Source organism: Oncorhynchus keta, chromosome 1 (genome assembly GCF_023373465.1).
Source record: "Oncorhynchus keta strain PuntledgeMale-10-30-2019 chromosome 1, Oket_V2, whole genome shotgun sequence".
In the NCBI taxonomy this organism is placed as follows: domain Eukaryota; kingdom Metazoa; phylum Chordata; class Actinopteri; order Salmoniformes; family Salmonidae; genus Oncorhynchus; species Oncorhynchus keta.
In genome coordinates, this window is record NC_068421.1 from 10,758,894 (window position 1) to 10,783,625 (window position 24,732).

Genomic DNA, 24,732 nt, shown 5'->3' on the forward strand with positions numbered 1-24,732 from the left:
CAAAAGATGACATTTTCAATTGCAGGCTATATTACAATGTCCTCAATTACAGACAACAAAAGTGTAGGCATACAGAAGGTGTGGAAAATAATACTAGATATTAGGCTGTTTGTCATGGTAACATTCTAAAGGCTAGTTTGTGATTCGTCAGGAGGTGCTCACTGACCCATCTTCTATTTACAGAATGGATTCCCGTGAGTTACGCTTCTCGCGTACCATGGTCTTCGCAGTTGAGGAGATAAACAACAGTTCACACCTGCTACCGGGTGTCACCCTTGGTTATCAAGTGCACGACTCCTGCGCCTCGGTTCCTATGGCCGTGAAAGTGGCCTTCCAACTGGCTAACAGCCTGGATCCCATGTTTGATACCGGAGAACAGTGCTCGGGGTCGGCTACGGTGACAGCTATCGTGGGCGAGTCTGGCTCCACGCCAACCATCAGCATGTTGCGCATCACCGGCCCTTTCGGCATTCCTCAGGTAAACTCTTGTGAAAATAAATCATTCAGCTTCTTTTAATTTACTGTATTTCTAGTGTATGACCTCCTCTCTTTCAGGAATGAGTTCATCTTTTAATTCACTGCATATATATATACACTTCTATGAGAAGTTATGTGGAGAAAGGCATTTGAACATAGACTGAGGACAATGAGTCTGGAGAACATCTATAGGCAGTTGACCATAGAGTGAGAACTTTGAGTGTGGCGAACTTCTGTAGGATTTTAAACATGATCTGAGAACTATATTTCATAGGTTAGGTTGTTAAAGGAGACCAGGGATTGGTGTCACACTTTCGTGTATCCGTTTTCATTCTGGCCCAATGAAAAAAAATTAGTTGGCTTATTATTATTAATGTCTCCCTAACATCAAACTACACAGCAAAATAAAATAGCAGGAAGTAGCCAATACAAAAGAGTTGTGAGGCCGACATGATGTTCTTTCTCATGTTTTCAACTGTCTGTTTTTACCAAGGTGAGTCACTCTTCCACCTGTGCGTGTCTGAGTGATAAGAAACAGTATCCAACCTTCTTCAGAACCATCCCCAGTGATCAGTTCCAGGCTGCCGCTCTGGCAAACCTCATCAGGCACTTCGGCTGGACCTGGATTGGGGCGGTCCGTTCCGACTCTGACTACGGTAATAACGGGATGGCGGCTTTCCTACAGGCAGCACAAGAGGAAGGAATCTGTGTGGAGTATTCTGAAGCCTTCTACCGTACCAACCCACCCAGCAGAGTGCAACGGGTGGCCGAAGTAATCCGCAGGTGATCCATGATCACCGGTGAACTTTTCATTCACACAAATGCAAGAACATATGTGTATAAAATTCTATTGTTATTAACTTCTCTCTTCTCCCAAAGCTGATCTGTGAGACCAACATGATTTGCATGTCTTAAGCATGTCAAAAGTGTTGATTAATTCCAATGAATGACAAACATGACCAGCATATTAAGCATATGATATAATCATGTTCCCCAGCTCCACAGCCCAGGTGGTGGTTGCATTCGTAGCCTCTGGGGACATGAGGATCCTGCTGAGGGAGATGGAACGCCTGCCCTCTCCACCCCGCCAGTGGATCGGGAGTGAGTCCTGGGTCACTGATCCAGATATGTTGCGCTTCGGACTGTGTGCCGGGGCCATCGGATTTGGCATCCAACGCTCTGTCATCCCCGGCCTCAGGGACTTCCTCCTGGACCTCTCCCCACAGAAGGTGTCCAACTCTCCCCTGCTCACTGAGTTCTGGGAGGGAGCATTTGGCTGCAGGCTGAGGATAGGTATCTATCTATCCATCCACCCACCCATCCATCCATCCATCCAATCTGTCTATCGAACATTTTATTTACATGTCTGTCTGTCTATCGGTCTGTCTGTCTGTAGGGACCTCATCAACAGGTGTTGGGGTTGAAGAGAAGGTGTGTGATGGCAGTGAGGATATACAACAGCTACAGGCCCCCTACACAGATACATCCCAGCTGCGTGTCACTAACATGGTGTATAAAGCTGTTTATGCCATAGCGCACGTCATCCACAGCATCGTTTGTGAAGAGAGAGAAAACTCCACTGTGAACTGTGACAAAAACCTTAATGTGAAGCCAACACAGGTGAATGACAAGTCTATAGTCTAATTTCCTGGAGAATATGTTTGTTTATAGTATATGTATGAAGGCCTAGGAGTTCTCATTATACTTTACAACTTCTTCTGAAGGAACACATCTGATAAAAACGAGTTGAATTAATGTTCTGTTTCTCTCTCCGTCTCTGCATCTTTCTTCTCTCCATTTCCCTCTTTCCATCTTCTTCTTTCTCCATCTCTCATCTCTCTATTCCCCTCTCTCCATCTATCTCTCCTTCTCTCATCCCCTCACTAACCTCTCTCTTCCCTTATCTCCATCTCTCTACACCTCTCTCCTTCTCTCTTGTCCCCTCTCACTCTCTCCCTTGCACTTCCAACCCCGAGGTCCTGGAGAGATTGAGGAGTGTGAACTTCTCTCGTAACGGATACCAGGTGTCTTTCGATGCCAACGGGGACCCAGTGGCCACCTATGAGCTGGTCAACTGGCAGATACGGGAGAGTGGGAAGATGGAGTTTGTTACAGTGGGGCGCTATGATGCATCCCTGCCTCCTGACCAGAGGCTTGACATGGAGAGGGAAATCACCTGGGTAAAGAACAGTACGCAAGTACCTGTGTCAGTGTGCAGTGAGAGATGTCCCCCAGGCACTCGTAAGGCTGTACAGAAAGGAAAGCCTGTATGCTGTTATGACTGTATCCAATGTGCAGAGGGAGAGATCAGTAATAACACAGGTAGGACGATAGGAATAGTGGTTTATTAATATTACCAGCACTACAAAGGTAGTGTCTGTCAATCATGTTCCTTTTCTTATTATCTCATGTAAGCACCACATTAATTAAACATTCTTTATTGTAAACTGACAAAGTGCAGTGTTGTGGGACATGTATTTGTAAAAATATAAAAGCTAAATCTATTATTTTTAACATTTGATGTCTGTTGTTTTGTCCTGGTCAGATTCTTCAGACTGTCTGATCTGTCCTGAGGAGTACTGGCCCAACGCTGAGAGAGACCGCTGTATCCTTAAACCTGTTGAGTTCCTGTCCTTCCACGAGGTCCTCGGAATCATCCTGACCGCCTGCTCTGTGGGCGGGGTTTGTCTGGCCATCGCCACGGCAACTGTCTTCTACCGCCACCGAACTTCGGCCATTGTCAGGGCCAACAACTCTGAACTGAGCTTCCTGCTGCTCTTCTCCTTGGCTCTGTGTTTTCTGTGTTCTCTTACTTTCATTGGCCGGCCCTCTGAATGGTCCTGTATGCTGCGTCACACAGCGTTTGGGATCACCTTCGTCCTCTGCATCTCTTGTGTTCTGGGGAAAACCATAGTGGTGTTGATGGCCTTCAGGGCTACACTTCCAGCCAGTAATGTCATGAAATGGTTTGGTCCTCCACAGCAGAGATTGACAGTAGTGTCCTTCACGTTTGTCCAGGCTATGATATGCACTCTGTGGTTGGTCCTGTCCCCTCCCTTCCCCATTAAAAACCTCACTACCTACAAGGAAAAGATCATTCTAGAGTGTGATGTGGGTTCAGCTATTGGATTCTGGGCTGTGTTGGGCTATATAGGACTCCTGTCTCTCTTGTGCTTTGTGCTGGCGTATCTGGCTCGGAAGCTGCCTGATAACTTCAATGAGGCCAAATTCATCACCTTCAGCATGCTCATATTCTGTGCAGTCTGGATCACCTTTATCCCAGCTTATTTCAGCTCTCCTGGGAAGTTCACTGTAGCTGTGGAGATCTTTGCCATCATCACCTCTAGCTTTGGGTTGTTCTTTCTATTATTTGTTCCTAAATGCTTTATTATTCTGTTCAGGCCGGAGAAGAACACCAAGAAACACCTCATGGAGAAGACATCCAATGATAAACGTTATTAAGAAATGATAGAGGGGAACAAACATTGTAACGATCAGTTATATGGTTTATCATATAGTTAGGTAGGACTACTTTGACAGAGATGACCAACAATTTAGCAGCTAATCATTGCTAACATTGTAACTAGTTACATGACACAGGTTCACTCTAGATATACCAATGTTATGAGAGATTGTTCAAATCTAGAGTGTTAAAATGATATTACTAATGCCCTAGATTATAGACAGTGCTGTGCCGCCTTGTTCATTGATTTCTCTAAAGCTTTTGACACTGTCGACCATGCGATTATTTTGAGGAAGCTGTTGTCATTAACACTGGGATTGGATGCCTGTCGTTGGTTTCTTGACTTTCTAAAGGATAGAAGTCAGGCTGTTAGAGTCGACGGCATCCAGTCAGAGCCATTGGAGTTGGTTAAAGGGGTCCCACAAGGTTCCATTCTTGGTCCATTAATGTTCACTCTCTACATAAACAACATCGGTGATGAGATAAGAAAGTGTCAAATTCATTTAAATGCTGATGACACTGCAATCTACTCTTCAACGGCTGACCAAGCATTATCACTGTATTTTATACAGCTGAAATTTGTTTTAAATGCAAAGAAAACAAATTTTATGATTTTAATAGGTTCAAAAAGTTGGTTGAAAATAAACTTGCACTTACGAGCTTGGATGGTTCTCGAATTAATCAGGTCTCTGCATATAAATACTTAGGGATATGGTTGAATGATGAACTTTCTATTAAAATGCATATTGACCAACTTTGTAAACGTCTAAAATCAAGCTAGGCTTCCTCTATAAAAACAGGACATGCTTGTCCTCTACAAATAGAAGACAAATGATGCAAGCTACTTTTATGTCTGTTAAAGATTATGGGGATATTATTTACATGCATTCTATGGCATCAACACTTAAATAGCTGGGTGCTACTTATCATTTCGCACTTAGGTTTATTACGGGTGCTAGCTACAGAACTCACTTTTATATCAAATTGTGGGTTGAACTTTGCTGTCTGTGAGACGAGAACACACTCTCGTGTTTGTCTATAAAGCACTTCTGAAAAAGCTACCTTCTAATTTATCATTACTCATCAATATTATAATTATATATCCTAAAACCAGGCTCAAGCATGGATTACACTTGAGGCCCATGTGATTTCCACAGAGTTGGGTATGGCTGCCTTTTCCTAATACTCTCCTTGCCTATGGAATAGCCTGCAGACTAAACTTAAACTAGAGACTCTTGTCCCCCTTGATCATTTTAAATATTTATTGGAGCATTTTTTTTTAATTGCTTGTAACTGTTTCGGGAAATGCAAGTTCTTGTGCTGTTAGTAGAATAACCTATGTGTAAATTAAATCTGTTTCTGTATGTTTATTGTGTTATCTGTGATAGTTTTGTTTGTCTTGTTTAGTGTTTTAATCATTGTACATAAACTGTATGTGTAAACATGTATGCCAGGGCCCAGCTGTAACAGAGACCTTGGTCTCAGGCTGTGTTCCTTGTTGAAATAAAGTTATAAAAAATATATATATATTTAAAAATCTAATTTGACCAGCTAAATGATGTGATTAGCAGTAGCCTACAGAGTGGAATCACTTCCATGAATTGAGACAACATTGAAGTGCATGTGTTCAATTGATATTGTAATGCATCATATTATGTATTATAATAATATGATACACATTTTTATACACAGTTGAAGTCAGAGTTTTTCATACAATTAGGTTGGAGTCATTACAACTCGTTTTTCAACAACTCCACACATTTCTTGTTAACAAATAATAGTTTTGGCAAGTCTATTAGGACATCTGCTTTGTGCATGACACAAGTCATATTTCCAACAATTTTCAATATTTCCAATTTCCCAAAAAACTGTGTAAACATTGAAAATAGTCCAACATTGGCTCCTCGTAGTTATAAGAAACGGAGCCATCTCCTGGGCTCCTCTCACCTCTCATTCACGGGACCAAACAACATCCACAATGGACCAACACACTCATACAGGTGAAAGTTGCCCACAACACCGTGATGATGACATTTTTACCATTTCCCAAACATACTATCAAACCAATTTGTATAGAACTATCCACCCCAGAGTTCTCTGCTAATTCGTGAGCTAATGTGGTTAAACCATCCAGGGCCTTGGTCACTGATCCGTCTGGGGCTGTGTTATTGGATATGAAAGGACAACATTCTGATCTGAATATCACACACACCCAACCCTTTTCAGCCAGTAACATATCCAATGCTATTCTATTCTGCCATATCACCAAACTAATTGCAGCTGTATGTTCTGCTCACCTTTTTTTCACTTCTCTAGTATAGTTGATGAAACACTGTTGGTTATAGTAGATATAATTGATCCAATCTACATTTTTATTGAGAGTTAACTACCAGAAGATGCTTGATTCCAATCCAGGCCATATCTTATTCCTAGCTTTGAACTCATCAGGCACCCTCCTTGGAACCCCAATGCTATTGATGTAAACTATATTGTCAAAGGACCCTGACGGAGCACTCCTTCTTTCTCTTCTACCTGGCACTAGGTATGTGTGTTGGATAAGGGTGAAGGGCATACCTAACTGCACTAGTGCACAAATACCAGTCCAAATTGTAGGCAGGTTAGGCCACAGCTTCATACCTCCACATTACATTTACATTTAAGTCATTTAGCAGACGCTCTTATCCAGAGCGACTTACAAATTGGTGCATTCACCTTATGACATCCAGTGGAACAGCCACTTTACAATAGTGCATCTAAATCTTTTAGGGGTGGGGGGGGTGAGAAGGATTACTTATCCTATCCTAGGTATTCCTTAAAGAGGTGGGGTTTCAGGTGTCTCCGGAAGGTGGTGATTGACTCCGCTGTCCTGGCGTCGTGAGGGAGTTTGTTCCACCATTGGGGGGCCAGAGCAGCGAACAGTTTTGACTGGGCTGAGCGGGAACTGTACTTCCTCAGTGGTAGGGAGGCGAGCAGGCCAGAGGTGGATGAACGCAGTGCCCTTGTTTGGGTGTAGGGCCTGATCAGAGCCTGGAGGTACTGAGGTGCCGTTCCCCTCACAGCTCCGTAACCACCAGACATCCGCTCTAGGCTTTTTTATCTTACTAAAGTCCTCGGAACTCAACCCCCCAGTCAGGTCCCTCATTGTCTTGTCAGTTGTTACCTTCTCTGTCCTATTGCATGTTCTTACTTCCCATACGTCCCATCCGTGTGTTGTGTATCGAGCCATACAATAATAATTTCCTCCTGTAACTGTGAAAGGGGGAAGTCTGGATGTAATGGGCACATGCGGATACAGATAATGCAGATCAATGCAACTGTCATTGCCTGGCTTCCCTGCCTTCATGAACAAGTTTACCATACAGGCCATTCCCCTGGGTGAATCAATTCCATCAAGTGGAAAGGGGATGGTTGTCAACTGAGGTTTTGCTGTGGCGCAGGCATAACATTCTTCTTTCGCTACTGATCAGGCTGTATACTGAATCCATTCCGACCATAGGTTGGAATACCCATGATCAGTTTCCACCTCAATCACTTCCTTAACTTCTTGACGCTACCCATCCCTTAAAACCTCTTGGTGTTAGGGGGCAGTATTTTCATTTTTGAAAAAAAATAAGTTCCCGTTTTAAACGGGATATTTTGTCAGGAAAAGATGCTAGAATATGCATATAATTGACAGCTTTGGATAGCAAACACTCTAATGTTTCCAAAACTGTAAAGATATTGTCTGTGAGTATAACAGAACTGATGTTGCAGGCGAAAGCCTGAGAAAAATCCAATCCGGAAGTGCCCCAGGTTTTGAAAGCGCTGCGGTCCAATTGCTCCCTATTCAGCTGTGAATGTACCATCAACGAGCTTATGCTTTCTACGTATTCCCCAAGATGTATACAGCATTGTGACGTAGTTTTACGCATTTCTGTTGAAGAATAGCCGTCGGCGGCCACATTGCGTAAGTGCTCACATGGTGGCTCCGAGAGAGATTATCGCGTAAAATACAGAGGTAGCCATTATTCCAATCGGTCCTACTGAAAAATGAATTGTCCCGACGGATATATTATTGAATAGATATTAGAAAAACACATTGAGGATGGATTCTAAACAACATTTGCCATGTTTCTGTCGATATTATGGAGCTAATTTGGAGTATTTTTCGGCGTTGTGGTGACCGCAATTTCCCGGCGATTTCTCAGCCAAAAGTGAAGAACAAACGGAGCTATTTCGCCTGCAAAAATAATATTTTGGGAAGAAATGAACTTTGGCTGTCTACCTGGGAGTCTCATGAGTGAAAACATCCGAAGTTGATCAAAGGTAAACGATTTAATTTGATTGCTTTTCTGATTTCTGTGAGAAGGTTGCCGGCTGCTAGCAAGGCATAATGCTATGCTAGGCTATTTTTTTTATATATATTTTTTATTTTACCTTTATTTAACCAGGCAAGTCAGTTAAGAACAAAGTCTTATTTTCAATGACAGCCTAGGAACAGTGGGTTAACTGCCTGTTCAGGGGCAGAACGACAGATTTGTACCTTGTCAGCTCGGGGGTTTGAACTTGCAACCTTCCGGTTACTAGTCCAATGCTCTAACCAAAAGGCTACCCTTACTCAAATGCTTGTCTAGCGTTGGCTGTAAAGCATATTTTGAAAATCTGAGATGACAGGGTGATAAACAAAAGGCTAAACTGTGTTCCAATATATTTCACTTGTGATTTTCATGAATAGGAAGATTTTCTAGGAAGATTTATGTCCGTTGCGTTATGCTAATTAGTGTCAGATGATGACAACGGTCCCGTTCACGGGATGGGGTGTCACTACAGGTTAACCTCTAAAGGATGCGTCCCTTGTTCTCAATTTCCGCCTGAAGACATACCCTCATCTAACTGCCTCTAGCCCAGCCCCAGAGGCAAGGATATGCATATTCTTGGTATCAGTTGAATGGAAACATTCTGAGGTTTGTGGAAATGTTAATTGAATGTAGGAGAATATAACACAGTAGATCTGATGGAAGAAAAGAGAAAGAAAGAGCATACGTTTTTTGTTTTTTATTGTTGTAGAATCATCTTTCACATGTACTAGAATAGCCACACAGTCAGATAGGATGCTGGAGGTCATTTTGATGAATAACACAAGAGGGCAACTGTAGGTGTGCAAAGTTTCAGACTGATAACTTCAGAATGGGTGAGCTACATGACATGTATCATGAAGTCACCCAGGTGTCCCACACAAGTTGCCCAAATGTACCCAAGTGGTCGAATTGGTGAAATGACCTATAACTATATACAAATAACTACACTGCTCAAATGACCTATAACTACATACAAATAACTACACTGCTCAAAAAATTAAAGGGAACACTTAACTTCTTCGATATAGGGGGCGCTCTTTTAATTTTGGGATAAAAAAACGTTCCCGTTTTAAACAAGATATTTTGTCACGAAAAGATGCTCGACTATGCATATAATTGACAGCTTTGGAAAGAAAACACTCTGACGTTTCCAAAACTGCAAAGATATTATCTGTGAGTGCCACAGAACTGATGCTACAGGCGAAACCAAGATGAAATTTCAAACAGGAAATGCCCCAGATTTTGAAGGCGCTGTGTTCCAATGTTTCCTTATATGGCTGTGAATGCGCCAGGAATGAGCTTACACTTTCTGTCGTTTCCCCAAGGTGTCTGCAGCATTGTGACGTATTTGAAGGCATATCATTGGAAGATTGACCATAAGAGATTACATTTACCAGGTGCTCGCTTGGTGTCCTCCGTCTAAATTTTTGCGTAATCTCCAGCTGCGTGTATTTTTCGTTTGCTTCGAGGAGAAACACAGCTGCCACGAATGATTTATCATCGAATAGATATGTGAAAAACACCTTGAGGATTGATTCTAAACAACGTTTGCCATGTTTCTGTCGATATTGAGGAGTTAATTTGGTAAAAAGTTTGGCGTTGTAGAGACTGCATTTTCTGTTTTTTTAGCCAAACGTGATGAACAAAACGGAACGATTTCTCCTACACAAATAATATTTTTGGAAAAACTGAACATTTGCTATCTAACTGAGAGTCTCTTCATTGAAAACATCCGAAGTTCTTCAAAGGTAAATGATTTTATTTGAATGCTTTTCTTGTTTTTTGTGAAAATGTTGCCTGCTGAATGCTAGACTTAATGCTATGCTAGGTATCAATACTCTTACACAAATGCTTGTGTAGCTATGGTTGAAAAGCATATTTTGAAAATCTGAGATGACAGTGTTGTTAAAACGGGAACGTTTTTTTATCCATAAATTAAAAGGGTGCCCCCTATATCCAAGAAGTTAAACAACTCCATAAATTCTTAACAAATAATAGTTTTGGCAAGTCTGTTAGGACTTCTACTTTGTGCATGACACAAGTCATATTTCCAACAATTGTTTACAGACAGATTATTTCACATATAATTCATTGTTTCACACTTCCAGTGGGTGAGAAGTTTAGATACACAAAGTTGACTGTGCCTTTAAACAGCATGGAAAATTCCAAAAATGATGAAATGCATTTAGAAGCTTCTGATGGGCTATTTGACTTCGTTTGAGTCAATTGGAGGTGTACCTGTCGATGTATTTCAAGACCTACCTTCAGACTCAGTGCCTCCTTGCTTAAAATCAAATGAAATCAGCCAAGACATAATATGAATTGTAGACCTCCACAAGTCTGGTTCATCCTTGGGAGCAATTTCCAAACGCCTGAAGGTACCACGTTCATCTGAACAAACAATAGTACGCAAGTATAAACAACATGGTACCACACAGGCATCATACCGCTCATGAGGAAGATGCATTCTGTGTCCTAGAGATTAACTTACTTTAGTGCAAAAAGTGCAAATCAATCCCAGAACAACAGCAAAGGACCTTGTGAAGATGTTGAAGGAAACTGGTTTGAAAGTATCTATATCCACAGTAAAATGGTCCTTCATCGACATAACCTGAAAGGCCGCTCGCAAGGAAGACGCCACTGCTCCAAAACGCCATAAAAAGCCAGACAACGGTTTGCAACTGCACATGGGGACAAAGATCGTGACCGTTGTTATGTTTGGAGGAAAAAGTTGGAGCCTTGCAAGCTGAAGAACACCATCCCATCCGTGATGCACGGGGTGGCAGCATCATGTTGTTAGGTTGCTTTACTGCAGGAGGGACTAGTGCACTTCACAAAATAGATGGCATCTCGAAGATGAAAAATTATGTGGATATATTGAAGCAACATCTCAAAACATCAGTAAGGAAGTTAAAGCTTGGTCGAATATGGGTCTTCCAAATGAACAGTGACCCCACCAAGCATAATTCCAAAGTTGTGGCAAAAATGGCCTAAGGACAACAAAGTCAAGGTATTGGATTGGCCATCACATAGCCCGGACTTCAATGCAAAAGAACATTTGTGGGTAAAACTGAAAAAGTGTGTATGAGCGAGGAGGCCTACTAACCTGATTCAGTTACACCAGCTCTGTCAGGAGGAATGGGCCCAAATTCACCCAACTTATTGTGGGAAGCTTGTGGAAGGCTAGCCACAACGTTTAACCCAAGATAAACAATTTAAAGGCAATGATACCAAATATTAATTGAGTGTTTGTAAACTTCTGACCCACTGGGAATGTGATGAAAGAAATAAAAGCTTTTCACATTCTTAAAATAAAGTGGTGATCTAAACTGACATAAAACAGGGGATTTTTGGATTAAAAGTCAGGAATTTTGAAAAACAGAGAGGCTCATGGTTATTGTGTGTCTAATGTATGTTTATGTCTATCTAAACCATTACAGTCAAGGTAGTTCTGAAACTGGCGCATACACTCTCTATAGCTGAAAGAAGCAGGAAAATCTCCTGCTCACTGGGTGGGCAGAGCAGCCTCTAGCCCCTCCCTTCTTGGCATGGCATTACCTACAGTGTGGCCCCCAGAGGAATCCCCACAGAGGTACAGTGGGTATTTAACCCAGAGAAGAGAGGTATCCTGACCTATGTGGTTCTGTGAGGCGTTGCATTACTCCATACCCTCTACACATCAGGGGAATGAGGCTCTCTCCGGCTCCTGCTCTGGATCCAAGTCTTGCTGGTAGTCTGGTTCTACTACATCTAGCTGTGGTGACTGGTGGGCTTGCTTTGCTCGTGTCTGCCTCAAGCTCTGCCTCTGGGCTGGAGTCTGTCAGATGCAGGCTCCAAGGCACCCCTCGTCCTCCGGCGTTCTCCCAGGACGGGGACTTTGTCATCGGGGGTGTTTTCTCCATTCATTACTATTTGAACACTTTGGATCACAGCTACACCAGCCTGCCTGAGCCCCTGCAGTGCACAGGGAGGTCAGTGAGCGCAAGAGGGAACAGGGGACAGGACTGTGGCTGTGTGGGTAGACAAATTAATTGTGTTTTAAATACAGAGGAACAGTGTGAAGAAAGATAAACAACATGTTTAAAGACAGATAAATAGTGTGTTAATGACAGAGAAACAGTGTTTTAAAAACAGATAAACAGTGTTTTAAAGACAGATAAACAGCATTTAAAGGCATATTAAAAGTGTGTTGAAACACAGATAAAATGTGTGTTTGTGTCTCAGAGAGTAGGTAAAGACTACTGTTACAAAGGATCACATTTTCAAATGCAGGCTATATTACAATGTCCTCAATTACAGACAACAAAAGTGTAGTCATATAGACGGTGTGGAAAATAATACTAGATATTAGGCTGTTTGTCATGGAAACATTCTATAGGCTAGATTATGATTTGTCAGGAGATGCTCACTGACCCATCTTCTATTTACAGAATGGATTCCCGTGAGTTGCGCTTCTCGCGCGCCATGATCTTCGCAGTTGAGGAGATAAACAACAGTTCAGACCTTCTACCGGGTGTCACACTTGGTTATCAAGTATACGACTCCTGCTCCTCGGTTCCTATGGCCGTGAAAGTGGCCGTCCAGCTGGCTAACGGCCTGGATCCCATGTTTGATACCGGAGAACAGTGCTCGGGGTCGGCTACCGTGACAGCTATCGTTGGCGAGTCTGCCTCCACGCCAACCATCAGCATGTTGCGCATTATCGGCCCTTTCGGCATTCCTCAGGTAAACTCCAGTGGAAAGAAATCATTCAGCTTCTTTTAATTTACTGTATTCCTAATGTATATTCTCCTCTCTTTCAGGAATGAGTTCTACTTTTAATTATTTGTATTCCACATGTATTATCCTCTCTTTCAGGAATATAAATTTCTGTGTGAAATGATGTGGACAAAGGAATTTGAAAATAGACTGAGGGCTATGAGTCTGGAGAACTTCTATAGGATTTTTAAAATGATCTGAGGACTATCTTTCATAGGCTAGGTTGTTATGGGAGACCAGGGATTAGTGTCACAGTTTTGTGTACCTTTTTCATTCTGGCCCAATAAAAAACAATGAGTTGGCTTATTATTATTAATGTCTCCCTAACATCATTAAAAATAGCTAAATAAAAAAACAGAAAGTTGCCAATACATTAGAGTTGTGAGGCCGACATGATGTTCTTTCTCATGTTTTCGACTGTCTGTTTTTAACTAGGTGAGCCACTTTTCCACCTGTGCTTGTCTGAGTGATAAGAAACAGTATCCAACCTTCTTCAGAACCATCCCCAGTGATCAGTTCCAGGCTGCCGCTCTGGCCCACCTCATCAGGCACTTCGGCTGGACCTGGATTGGGGCGGTCCGTTCCGACTCTGACTACGGTAATAACGGGATGGCTGCTTTCCTGCAGGCAGCACAAGAGGAGGGAATCTGTGTGGAGTATTCTGAAGCCTTCTCCCGTACCAACCCACTCAGCAGAGTGCAACGGGTGGCCGACGTGATCCGCAGGTGATCCGGGATTACTGGTGAACTTTTCATTCAAACAAATGCACGACCATATTTATAAAAAAAATACTATTGTTATTAATTTCTCTCTTTTCCCAATGCTGATCTGTGAGACCAACATGATTTGCATACAGTATCTTATGCATGTCAAAAGTGTTGATTAATACTAATGTTCATGTTCACGTCACTGAGACATTCCAGTAAATGACAAACATGACCAGCATATTAAGCATATGATATAATCATGTTCCCCAGCTCCACAGCCCGGGTGGTGGTTGCATTCGTATCTTCTGGGGACATGAGGATCCTGCTGGAGGAGATGGAACGCCTGCCCTCTCCACCCCGCCAGTGGATCGGGAGTGAGACCTGGGTCACTGATCCAGATATGCTGCGCTTCAGCCTGTTTGCCGGGGCCATCGGATTTGGCATCCAACGCTCTGTCATTCCCGGCCTCAGGGACTTCCTCCTGGACCTCTCCCCACAGAAGGTGTCCAACTCTCCCCTGCTCACTGAGTTCTGGGAGGGAGCCTTTGGCTGTAGGCTGAGGACAGGTATCTATCTATCTATCCATCCATCCATCCATCTTTCTGTCCATTGATCTATTTACGTCTGTCTGTCTGTCTGTCTGTCTGTCTGTCTGTCTGTCTGTCTGTCTGTCTGTCTGTCTGTCTGTCTGTCTGTCTGTCTGTCTGTCTGTCTGTAGGGACCTCTACAGGTGTTGGGGTTAAAGAGAAGGTGTGTGATGGCAGTGAGGATATACAGCAGCTACAGGCCCCCTACACAGATACATCCCAGCTGCGTGTCACTAACATGGTGTATAAAGCTGTTTATGCCATAGCACACGCCATCCACAGCATCGTTTGTGAAGAGAGAGAAAACTCCACTATGAAATGTGACAAAAACCTTAATGTGAAGCCAACACAGGTGAATGACAAGAGTATAATGTCCTGATATATAGGTTTATTTCAACTACATGTATGAAGGACTAGAAGTTCTCATTATACTTTACAACTTCTTCTGAAGTAGCACATCTGATAAATTGGAGGTGAATTAGTGTTCTGTTTCTCTCTCCCTCTCTCTTTCCTTCTCTCCATTTCTCATCTCTCTCTTCCCCTCTGTCCATCTCTCATCCATTCTCTCATCTCTCTCTTCTCCTCTGTCCATCTATCTCTCCATCTCTCTTCCACTCACTCATCTATCTCTTCCCTTATCTCCATCTCTTTTCACCTTTCTCATTCTCTCTCATCCCCTCTCTCAATTCAATTCAATTCAATTCAAGGGCTTTATTGGCATGGGAAACATGTGTTAACATTGCCAAAGCAAGTGAGGTAGACAACATACAAAGTGAATATATAAAGTGAAAAACAACTAAAATTAACAGTAAACATTACACATACAACAGTTTCAAAACAGTAAAGACATTACAAATGTCATATTATATATATATATATATATATATACATATATATATATATATACATACATACATATATATATATATATATATATATATACATACATACATACATATATATACATACATATACACAATGTACAAATAATTAAAGGACACAAGATAAAATAAATAAGCATAAATATGGGTTGTATTTACAATGGTGTTTGTTCTTCACTGGTTGCCCTTTTCTCGTGGCAACAGGTCACAAATCTTGCTGCTGTGATGGCACACTGTGGAATTTCACCCAGTAGGTATGGGAGTTTTTCAAAATTGGATATGTTTTCGAATTCTTTGTGGATCTGTGTGATCTGGGGAAATATGTCTCTCTAATATGGTCATACATTGGGCAGGAGGTTAGGAAGTGCAGCTCAGTTTCCACCTCATTTTGTGGGCAGTGAGCACATAGCCTGTCTTCTCTTGAGAGCCATGTCTGCCTACGGCGGCCTTTCTCAATAGCAAGGCTATGCTCACTGAGTCTGTACATAGTCAAAGCTTTCCTTAATTTTGGGTCAGTCACAGTGGTCAGGTATTCTGCCACTGTGTACTCTCTGTGTAGGGCCAAATAGCATTCTAGTTTGCTCTGTTTTTTTGTTAATTCTTTCCAATGTGTTAAGTAATTATCTTTTTGTTTTCTCATGATTTGGTTGGGTCTAATTGTGCTGTTGTCCTGGGGCTCTGTAGGGTGTGTTTGTGTTTGTGAACAGAGCCCCAGGACCAGTTTGCTTAGGGGACTCTTCTCCAGGTTCATCTCTCTGTTTGTGATGGCTTTGTTATGGAAGGTTTGTGAATCGCTTCCTTTTAGGTGGTTGTAGAATTTAATGGCTCTTTTCTGGATTTTGATAATTAGTGGGTATCGGCCTAATTCTGCTCTGCATGCATTATTTGGTGTTTTACGTTGTACACGGAGGATATTTTTGCAGAATTCTGCGTGCAGAGTCTCAATTTGGTGTTTGTCCCATTTTGTGAAGTCTTGGTTGGTGAGCGGACCCCAGACCTCACAACCATAAAGGGCAATGGGCTCTATGACTGATTCAAGTATTTTTAGCCAAATCCTAATTGGTATGTTGAAATTTATGTTTCTTTTGATGGCATAGAATGCCCTTCTTGCCTTGTCTCTCAGATCGTTCACACCTTTGTGGAAGTTACCTGTGGCGCTGATGTTTAGGCCAAGGTATGTATAGTTTTTGTGTGCTCTAGGGCAACAGTGTCGAGATGGAATTTGTATTTGTGGTCCTGGTGACTCGACCTTTTTTGGAACACCATTATTTTTGTCTTACTGAGATTTACTGTCAGGGCCCAGGTCTGACAGAATCTGTGCATAAGATCTAGGTGCTGCTGTAGGCCCTCCTTGGTTGGTGACAGAAGCACCAGATCATCAGCAAACAGCAGACATTTGACTTCGGATTCTAGCAGGGGAGGCCGGGTGCTGCAGACTTTTCTAGTGCCCGCGCCAGTTCGTTGATATATATGTTGAAGAGGGTGGGGCTTAAGCTGCATCCCTGTCTAACCCCACGACCCTGTGTGAAGAAATGTGTGTGTTTTTGCCAATTTTAACCGCACACTTGTTGTTTGTGTACATGGATTTTATAATGTCATATGTTTTACCCCCAACACCACTTTCCATCAGTTTGTATAGCAGACCCTCATGCCAAATTGAGTCGAAGGCTTTTTTGAAATCAACAAAGCATGAGAAGACTTTGCCTTTGTTTTGGTTTGTTTGGTTGTCAATTAAGGTGTGCAGGGTGAATACATGGTCTGTTGTACGGTAATTTGGTAAAAAGCCAATTTGACATTTGCTCAGTACATTGTTTTCATTGAGGAAATGTACGAGTCTGCTGTTAATAATAATGCAGAGGATTTTCCCAAGGTTACTGTTGACACATATTCCACGGTAGTTATTGGGGTCAAATTTGTCTCCACTTTTGTGGATTGGGGTGATCAGTCCTTGGTTCCAAATATTGGGGAAGATGCCAGAGCTAAGTATGATGTTAAAGAGTTTTAGTATAGCCAGTTGGAATTTGTTGTCTGTATATTTGATCATTTCATTGAGGATACCATCGACACCACAGGCCTTTTTGGGTTGGAGGGTTTTTATTTTGTCCTGTAACTCATTCAATGTAATTGGAGAATCCAGTGGGTTCTGGTAGTCTTTAATAGTTGATTCTAAGATCTGTAGTTGATCATGTATATGTTTTTGCTCTTTGTTCTTTGTTATAGAACCAAAAAGATTGGAGAAGTGGTTTACCCAGACATCTCCATTTTGGATAGATAATTCTTCGTGTTGTTGTTTGTTTAGTGTTTTCCAGTTTTCCCAGAAGTGGTTAGAGTCTATGGATTCTTCAATTGCATTGAGCTGATTTCTGACATGCTGTTCCTTCTTTTTCCGTAGTGTGTTTCTGTATTGTTTTAGTGATTCACCATAGTGAAGGCGTAGACTCAGGTTTTCCGGGTCTCTATGTTTTTGGTTGGACAGGTTTCTCAATTTCTTTCTTAGATTTTTGCATTCCTCATCAAACCATTTGTCATTATTGTTAATTTTCTTCGGTTTTCTATTTGAGATTTTTAGATTTGATAGGGAAGCTGAGAGGTCAAATATACTGTTAAGATTTTCTACTGCCAAGTTTACACCTTCACTATTACAGTGGAACGTTTTACCCAGGAAATTGTCTAAAAGGGATTGAATTTGTTGTTGCCTAATTGTTTTTTGGTAGGTTTCCAAACTGCATTCCTTCCACCTATAGCATTTCTTAATGTTACTCAGTTCCTTTGGCTTTGATGCCTCGTGGTTGAGTATTGCTCTGTTTAAGTAGACTGTGATTTTGCTGTGGTCTGATAGGGGTGTTAGTGGACTGACTGTGAACGCTCTGAGAGATTCTGGGTTGAGGTCAGTGATAAAGTAGTCTACAGTACTACTGCCAAGAGATGAGCTATAGGTGTATCTACCATAGGAGTCCCCTCGAAGCCTACCGTTGACTATGTACATACCCAGCGTGCGACAGAGCTGCAGGAGTTGTGACCCGTTTTTGTTGGTTATGTTGTCATAGTTGTGCCTAGGGGGGGCATATGTGGGAGGGAATGCTGTCACCTCCAGGCAGATGTTTGTCCCCGTTGTGTGCTGAGGGTGTCAGGTTCTTGTCCGGTTCTGGCATTGAGGTCGCCACAGACGAGTACATGTCCCTGGGCCTGGAAATGATTGATTTCGCCCTCCAGGATGGAGAAGCTGTCTTCATTAAAATATGGGGATTCTAGTGGGGGGATATAGGTAGCACACAGGAGGACATTTTTCTCTGTTAGGATAATTTCCTTTTGAATTTCTAGCCAAATGTAGAATGTTCCTGTTTTGATTAATTTAATGGAGTGAGTTAGGTCTGCTCTATACCAAATTAGCATACCCCCTGAGTCCCTTCCCTGTTTCACACCTGGTAGTTTGGTGGATGGGACTACCAGCTCTCTGTAACCTAGAGGGCAACCAGTGGGTCCGTCTCCTCTATACCAGGTTTCTTGCAGGATGACAATGTCTGTGTTACCGATTTCTTTGGTGAAGTCCGGGTTTCTGCTCTTTAGGCCAAAGGCAGATGACCTCAGGCCTTGGATATTCCAGGATGATATAGTGAAGGCTTTTGTTCCATAGAATGTCCAATGTTGTTGGTCGTGTGGTTTGGCCTCAGGCCAGTAAGTGTGAGCAGAGCCTGCTGAGCATCTGGTACATGCTATTGGCTTGGGCGAGTGTGAGAGTGGGGGTTGGGACTGTTTGCCCGCTCACTACCTGGGCGTATGTGTGGCTTCCATGTTGAGGCCCTCTTTGCGGGGGTGGGGTGCATGGGGTGGGCAGGAGTGGCATAGGTCTGATCTGAGGGGGCCTAAATGGGGTGTGGGCATGGTTGACGTGGGGGGGTGTTGATTGGTTGGGGTGGGGGTGTGGATGTGTCTGGGTGTACTGTGGTCTGGATGTAATTCCTCTTGGCGTGGGTCCTCTATGTGTAGGTCCAGGGGGGGGTCCTGCAGGTCTGGGAGGGTGTCTCGCTGGTCTGGGTGGAGAGTCTATTGATCTGTTGCTCCTGTGTGAAGTGTTGGGGATACGTTTGAGAGCGATGTCCTTTAGGGTCCTGGCAAAGGTGGGCACTGCTGCCTTGTAGAGGTGGACCTGGTCATAGAGGCTGTTCAAGTCCAGGGTGGAGTGGTGGGCCAGGAAAACATTTGGTTTTGAGGCACAGTCACGGGAAATACTTGCGTTTACCCGCTGTATTGTGGCAGGGTGGAAGTCTTTTCGTGGTAGCAGGGTGGAGATAACCACTTGTGCGTTGGGGAAAGTAGAAGAAGCCTTTTCAATCACTCCCTTCAGTGCTGTTGCCACCCTTTCCTGCTGTGCTCTCAGGTCGTTTGTGCCTGTGTGTATTATTATGTGGCTGGGTGAACCTAGTTGGTCCTCAGACAGAAGGTCGAGGGCACGCTGGGTGTTTGGACACCAGAGTTTAGACACACTATGTTTGGGAAAAAGTTTTTTTCTTCTATATATTTCCCATTTGAGTCCATAAGTAGTACAATCTGTGTCTTGTGTTTGTCCTCAGTGGGTGTGAGGGGGTTGTCAGAAGGGCTATCAGGGTGGCTGACAGGGGGGGTGCTCGGAGGGGGTGAGAGCCGCTGGGCTTGTGGTTCTTCATTTGTCTGTTCTGCTGTGGTGTCGACTCTATGGTCAGGGTCTGGTGTGGACTGTTCTGCTGTGGTGTCGAAACTTTTGTCAGGTGCTGGGGTGGGCTGTTCTGCTGGCTTCTCTGTGGGGGTGGCCACCTCTCTAGTGGGTTGTTCTCTGTCACACGCCGTCCCCCTCAACCTCTCCTCCGTCCCCCTCAACCTCTCCTCCGTCCCCCTCACCCTCTCCTCCATCCCCCTCAACCTCTCCTCCACCAGCAGTCCGATCCTCTCCTCTAATGCTCTGTTCTTCTCCTGATTCTGCTCTTTCTCCTGTTGAAGTTGTCTCACCACAGTCCAGAGTGCAGATATGTCTCTGTCCACCTCCAGCTCTCCGGGTCTGGTTAAGGGGGTGTTGTTGTGCTGGACTGTTGTCTGGGTCTGTGCTGACTGAAGTGTAATCACCTGCTGTTCCAGCTCCACCTGTCTTACCTCCAGCTGGGTGAATTTGTCCTTCATTTCAATGAGGGAGTGGTAGTCCGTGCTGGGAGGTTGACTCTCCGCTGGGGGTTGCTCGTCTGTGGTGTTACATAATGAAGAGCTCTGGTTTGACCCGCTCGGGGTGGGGGTATCTTTATCAAGGGAGAGCTTCTCCTGTTGGGCTAATTCTTTGATTAGGTGAAAGTCCAGCTGAAGCTGTTTGTGGTTACTTTGTACGATCACTGTTCCGGACTTATAGATATTTATATTACATGACTCAGAGTCCTCGTTATCAAGTATTCTGAGTTTCCACCCCTCGGTAATCCCCGCTCTCGTAACAGAGGGGTAGTGTGCTAATATAGCACTGTGCCATGCCCGGGGATGGTTTGTGTGGAAGATAAGGTTGCTGATGTTCCCATTTTTGTAATAGTCAGCAAAAAGTGTCTCTTGATTTTCCATAAGGAGCTTCATTTTGTAATCTTTTTGACTTCTCATTCTTTACATGCACAGGGTACTGTATTTTAATTGCCTCTGAACAGCGGGAGGGAGCTTCTAAGGCCTCTCCATTTGGTTGGGGTAGACTGTGTGACTCTCCTGCCATTGTTGGGCTAATGGGCTTTGACACCTCTCACTTGACACGTCAGTGCTAGTTGAAGCTGTATCAAGCTTGGCAGAATTATGTTAGAATTCAGTCCTTATAAAGTAATGTTGTGTATTTTTCTTCTTGGCTTTTGGAAATAAGATATAGGTTCAGCCTAAGCATTACTCACTCAGTTCCAGGTTGGATGGTGTTTTCAGGTTTCTGTTGTTTTCCAGAGAATTTGCTGTATAGAGTAAAAATCCTTGGAAGTTGTGAACCTTCCAGGTGATTCCGTAATTCCGTCCAAAATCAGGTTGTAGGTTTTAAGTTTTGATTTGAAGTAGGGGTTATGTTGTAGAGGGTAAAATCCAGTATGTGTTCCAGACAAAAAATCTAAGTTTATCTGACTCTTAATCTATCTTTTTTTAAAGAAAATGCTGAAAAATGCAGGAGCTGATCTGAACCTGACCTCTCTCTCTCTCTCCTCTCTTGCCAGGTCCTGGAGAGATTGAGGAGGGTGAACTTCTCTCGTAACGGGTACCAGGTGTCTTTCGATGCCAATGGGGACCCAGTGGCCACCTATGAGCTGGTCAACTGGCAGATACAGGAGAGTGGGGAGATGGAGTTTGTGACAGTGGGGCGCTATGATGCGTCCCTGCCTCCTGACCAGAGGTTTGACATGGAGAGGGAAATCACCTGGGTAAAGAACAGTACGCAAGTACCTGTGTCAGTGTGCAGTGAGAGCTGTCCCCCAGGCACTCGTAAGGCTGTACAGAAAGGAAAGCCTGTATGCTGTTATGACTGTATCCAATGTGCAGAGGGAGAGATCAGTAATAACACAGGTAGGACTATAGGAACAGTTGGCAAAAATGTGTAGTATTTTCTATCACGGTTTACTAAGTAGTGGTTTATTCCTATTACCAGCACTACAAAGGTAGTATCTGTCAATCATGTTCCTATTCTTATCATCTATATAGACTTGTTTCTACTGTATTATTGACTGTATGTTTGTTTTACTCCATGTGTAAGTCTGTGTTGTTGTCTGTGTCGAACTGCTTTGCTTTATATAGGACAGGTCTCAGTTGTAAATGAGAACTTTTTCTCAACTTGCCTATCTGGTTAAATTAAGGTGAAATAAAAAATGTAAAAAAATTTAAAAAAATCTCATGTAAGCTGCACATTAATTCAACATTCTTTATTGTAAACTGAAAAAAGTGCAGCATTGTGGTACATGTATTTGTAAATAAATAAAACCTGAATCTATTATTATTAACATTTGATGTCTGTTGTTGTGTCCTGGTCAGATTCTTCAGACTGTCTCATCTGTCCTGAGGAGTACTGGCCCAACGCTGAGAGAGACCGCTGTGTCCTTAAACCTGTTGAGTTCCTGTCCTTCCACGAGGTCCTCGGAATCATCCTGGCCGCCTGCTCTGTGGTCGGGGCTTGTCTGGCCATCGCCACGGCAACCGTCTTCTACCGACACCGAACTTCAGCCATCGTCAGGGCCAACAACTCTGAGCTGAGCTTCCTGCTGCTCTTCTCCTTGGCTCTGTGTTTTCTGTGTTCTCTTACTTTCATTGGCCGGCCCTCTGAGTGGTCCTGTATGCTGCGTCACACAGCGTTTGGGATCACCTTCGTCCTCTGCATCTCTTGTGTTCTGGGGAAAACAATAGTGGTGTTGATGGCCTTCAGGGCTACACTTCCAGGCAGTAATGTCATGAAATGGTTTGGTCCTCCACAGCAGAGATTGACTGTAGTGTCCTTCACGTTTGTCCAGGCTTTGATATGCACTCTGTGGTTGGTCCTGTCCCCTCCCTTCCCCATTAAAAACCTCACTACCTACAAGGAAAAGATAATTCTAGAGTGTGATGTGGGTTCAGCTATTGGTTTCTGGGCTGTGTTGGGTTATATAGGACTCCTGTCTCTCTTGTGCTTTGTGCTGGCGTTTCTGGCTCGGAAGCTGCCTGATAACTTCAATGAGGCCAAATTCATCACCTTCAGCATGCTCATATTCTGTGCAGTCTGGATCACCTTTATCCCAGCTTATTTCAGCTCTCCAGGGAAGTTGACTGTAGCTGTGGAGATCTTTGCCATCATCACCTCTAGCTTTGGGTTGTTCTTTCTATTATTTGTTCCTAAATGCTTTATTATTCTGTTCAGGCCGGAGAAGAACACCAAGAAACACCTTATGGAGAAGACATCCAATGATATACATTATTAAGAAATGATTGAGGTTAAAAAACATTGTAACAATCAGTTATATGGTTTATCATACAGTTAGGTAGAACTACTCTGACAGAGATGAACAACAATTTAGCAGATAATCATTGGTAAAATTGTAACTAGTAACATTACACAGGTTCACATTAGATATTCCACTGTTATGAGGGATTGTTAAAATCTGATTTGACCTGCTACATGATGTGATTAGCAGTAGTCTACAGAGTGGAACCACTTCCATGTTGTTGGAGAAAAGCTGTATTCCTATATGAATTGATAGAACCTTGAAGTGCATGTATTCAATTGCTATTGTAATTCATCATATTATGTATTATAATAATATAATACACATTTTCATATACAGTTGAAATTGGAAGTTGGAGTCATTAAAACTTGTTTTTCAACAACACCACAGATTTCTTGTTAACAAATTATTGCTTTGGCAAGTCTGCTAGGACATCTACTTTGTGCATCATTTCTCCAACATTTGTTTACAGACAGATTATTTCACATATAATTCACACTTCCAGTGTGTGAGAAGTGTACATACACTAAGTTCACTGCGCCTTTAAATAGTGTCATGACGGTGAACTCTTTGGACTCAGCGAGCACCATGCCCCTAATTCTGCACCCCCCATCTCTTTCTCCTACACCCAGGCTGCTGTGGTCAGAGAGGTCGTAAATTCCTGGAGGAGATTCTTCCTCATGGCCAGACAGTGTAGAGAGAGAGTGAGTTTCATACAGAGAACAAAGCTCTGTATGAGAGCACAGAGCTGGAGAACCGAACGATATTCATATTCTGGAGATTGTATAAAAGATCGGTGAAGTAATTAGCTACGAACTGGTCCGTTTAGTACAATTTTGTGAAACCCATGAGGGACAATACAGCCACTTTACCATAACCCTGTTTATACAAGAGTCTCAGTTATGAGTCTTACATGTAATTGTTGTATAAAATTAATGAGTAAAGATAAAACTATTGGTGAAATGATGTAATGTGATTCTAGACTGTTTCATGAATGAAACTCCAATCCCCTATGGAGTTGAACTAAATCAGAGGCCTGCCCATGAGTGCAGACATTGAGCTGGCATCATGGGACTGCCCCTTTTTATGTTCCGAATAAAAACCCCACCTGAGTTTTCCCACTTCTGATCAGCTTACATCGAGAACCACGAGAGGGCTAAGGTTGTAAACCTGTACCTCATCAGGGAGGGAGTTAAGGTTTGAGTAGATTACTTTGAACCACGTGGTTAAACTCTTAGACTATCGATACCAACAGAATAAGAACAAATCTTTGATAATAATTGGTAATCTGCAGCTAGGAATTCGCTATCATTGAACGCGACGACGACAAACCGCCGACAAACCGCCAAAACATCTATTCTGTAATGACATTGCTGAATGTTACTCTGAACTATCCATTCTAACCACGACAGAGAGAGAGAGGGCGGACAAACTCTCCAACAGAAACAACCTTTTCAACAGAGAACCCGACGACACACTGAGCGTAAATATATGTATTGATTGCAATTATTCTCAAATGAGTGGACGTTCATGTGCAAAGGATTAGCATTTAAATTGTTATAATTATCAACTTGTAGTGTCTTAT

At 42.9% G+C, this 24,732-nt stretch overlaps 1 protein-coding gene and 1 pseudogene across 1 annotated transcript; both read left to right on the plus strand.

Annotated features, from left to right (window-relative positions):
• Positions 1 to 184: 184 nt before the first annotated feature.
• LOC118394410 (extracellular calcium-sensing receptor-like) lies at positions 185 to 23,531 on the plus strand. Its single transcript, XM_052497256.1, has 6 exons — positions 185 to 478; positions 13,471 to 13,760; positions 14,013 to 14,308; positions 14,461 to 14,681; positions 21,399 to 21,744; positions 22,207 to 23,531. Exons 1-6 carry the CDS (start codon positions 185 to 187, stop codon positions 23,121 to 23,123), a joined length of 2,364 nt encoding a protein of 787 aa, XP_052353216.1. The 3' UTR covers positions 23,124 to 23,531.
• Positions 1,483 to 5,461, plus strand: LOC118388410 (extracellular calcium-sensing receptor-like; annotated as a pseudogene).
• Positions 23,532 to 24,732: the final 1,201 nt, after the last annotated feature.

Bases quoted from the DNA above. Each gene is read 5' to 3' on its own strand.
- LOC118394410 (XM_052497256.1), top strand. From the start codon at position 185: ATGGATTCCCGTGAGTTACGCTTCTCGCGTACCATGGTCTTCGCAGTT. The intron at 479-13,470 runs GTAAACTCTTGT...GTTTTTAACTAG, and splicing joins GCCCTTTCGGCATTCCTCAG to GTGAGCCACTTTTCCACCTG. The intron at 14,682-21,398 runs GTGAATGACAAG...CTCTCTTGCCAG, and splicing joins TTAATGTGAAGCCAACACAG to GTCCTGGAGAGATTGAGGAG.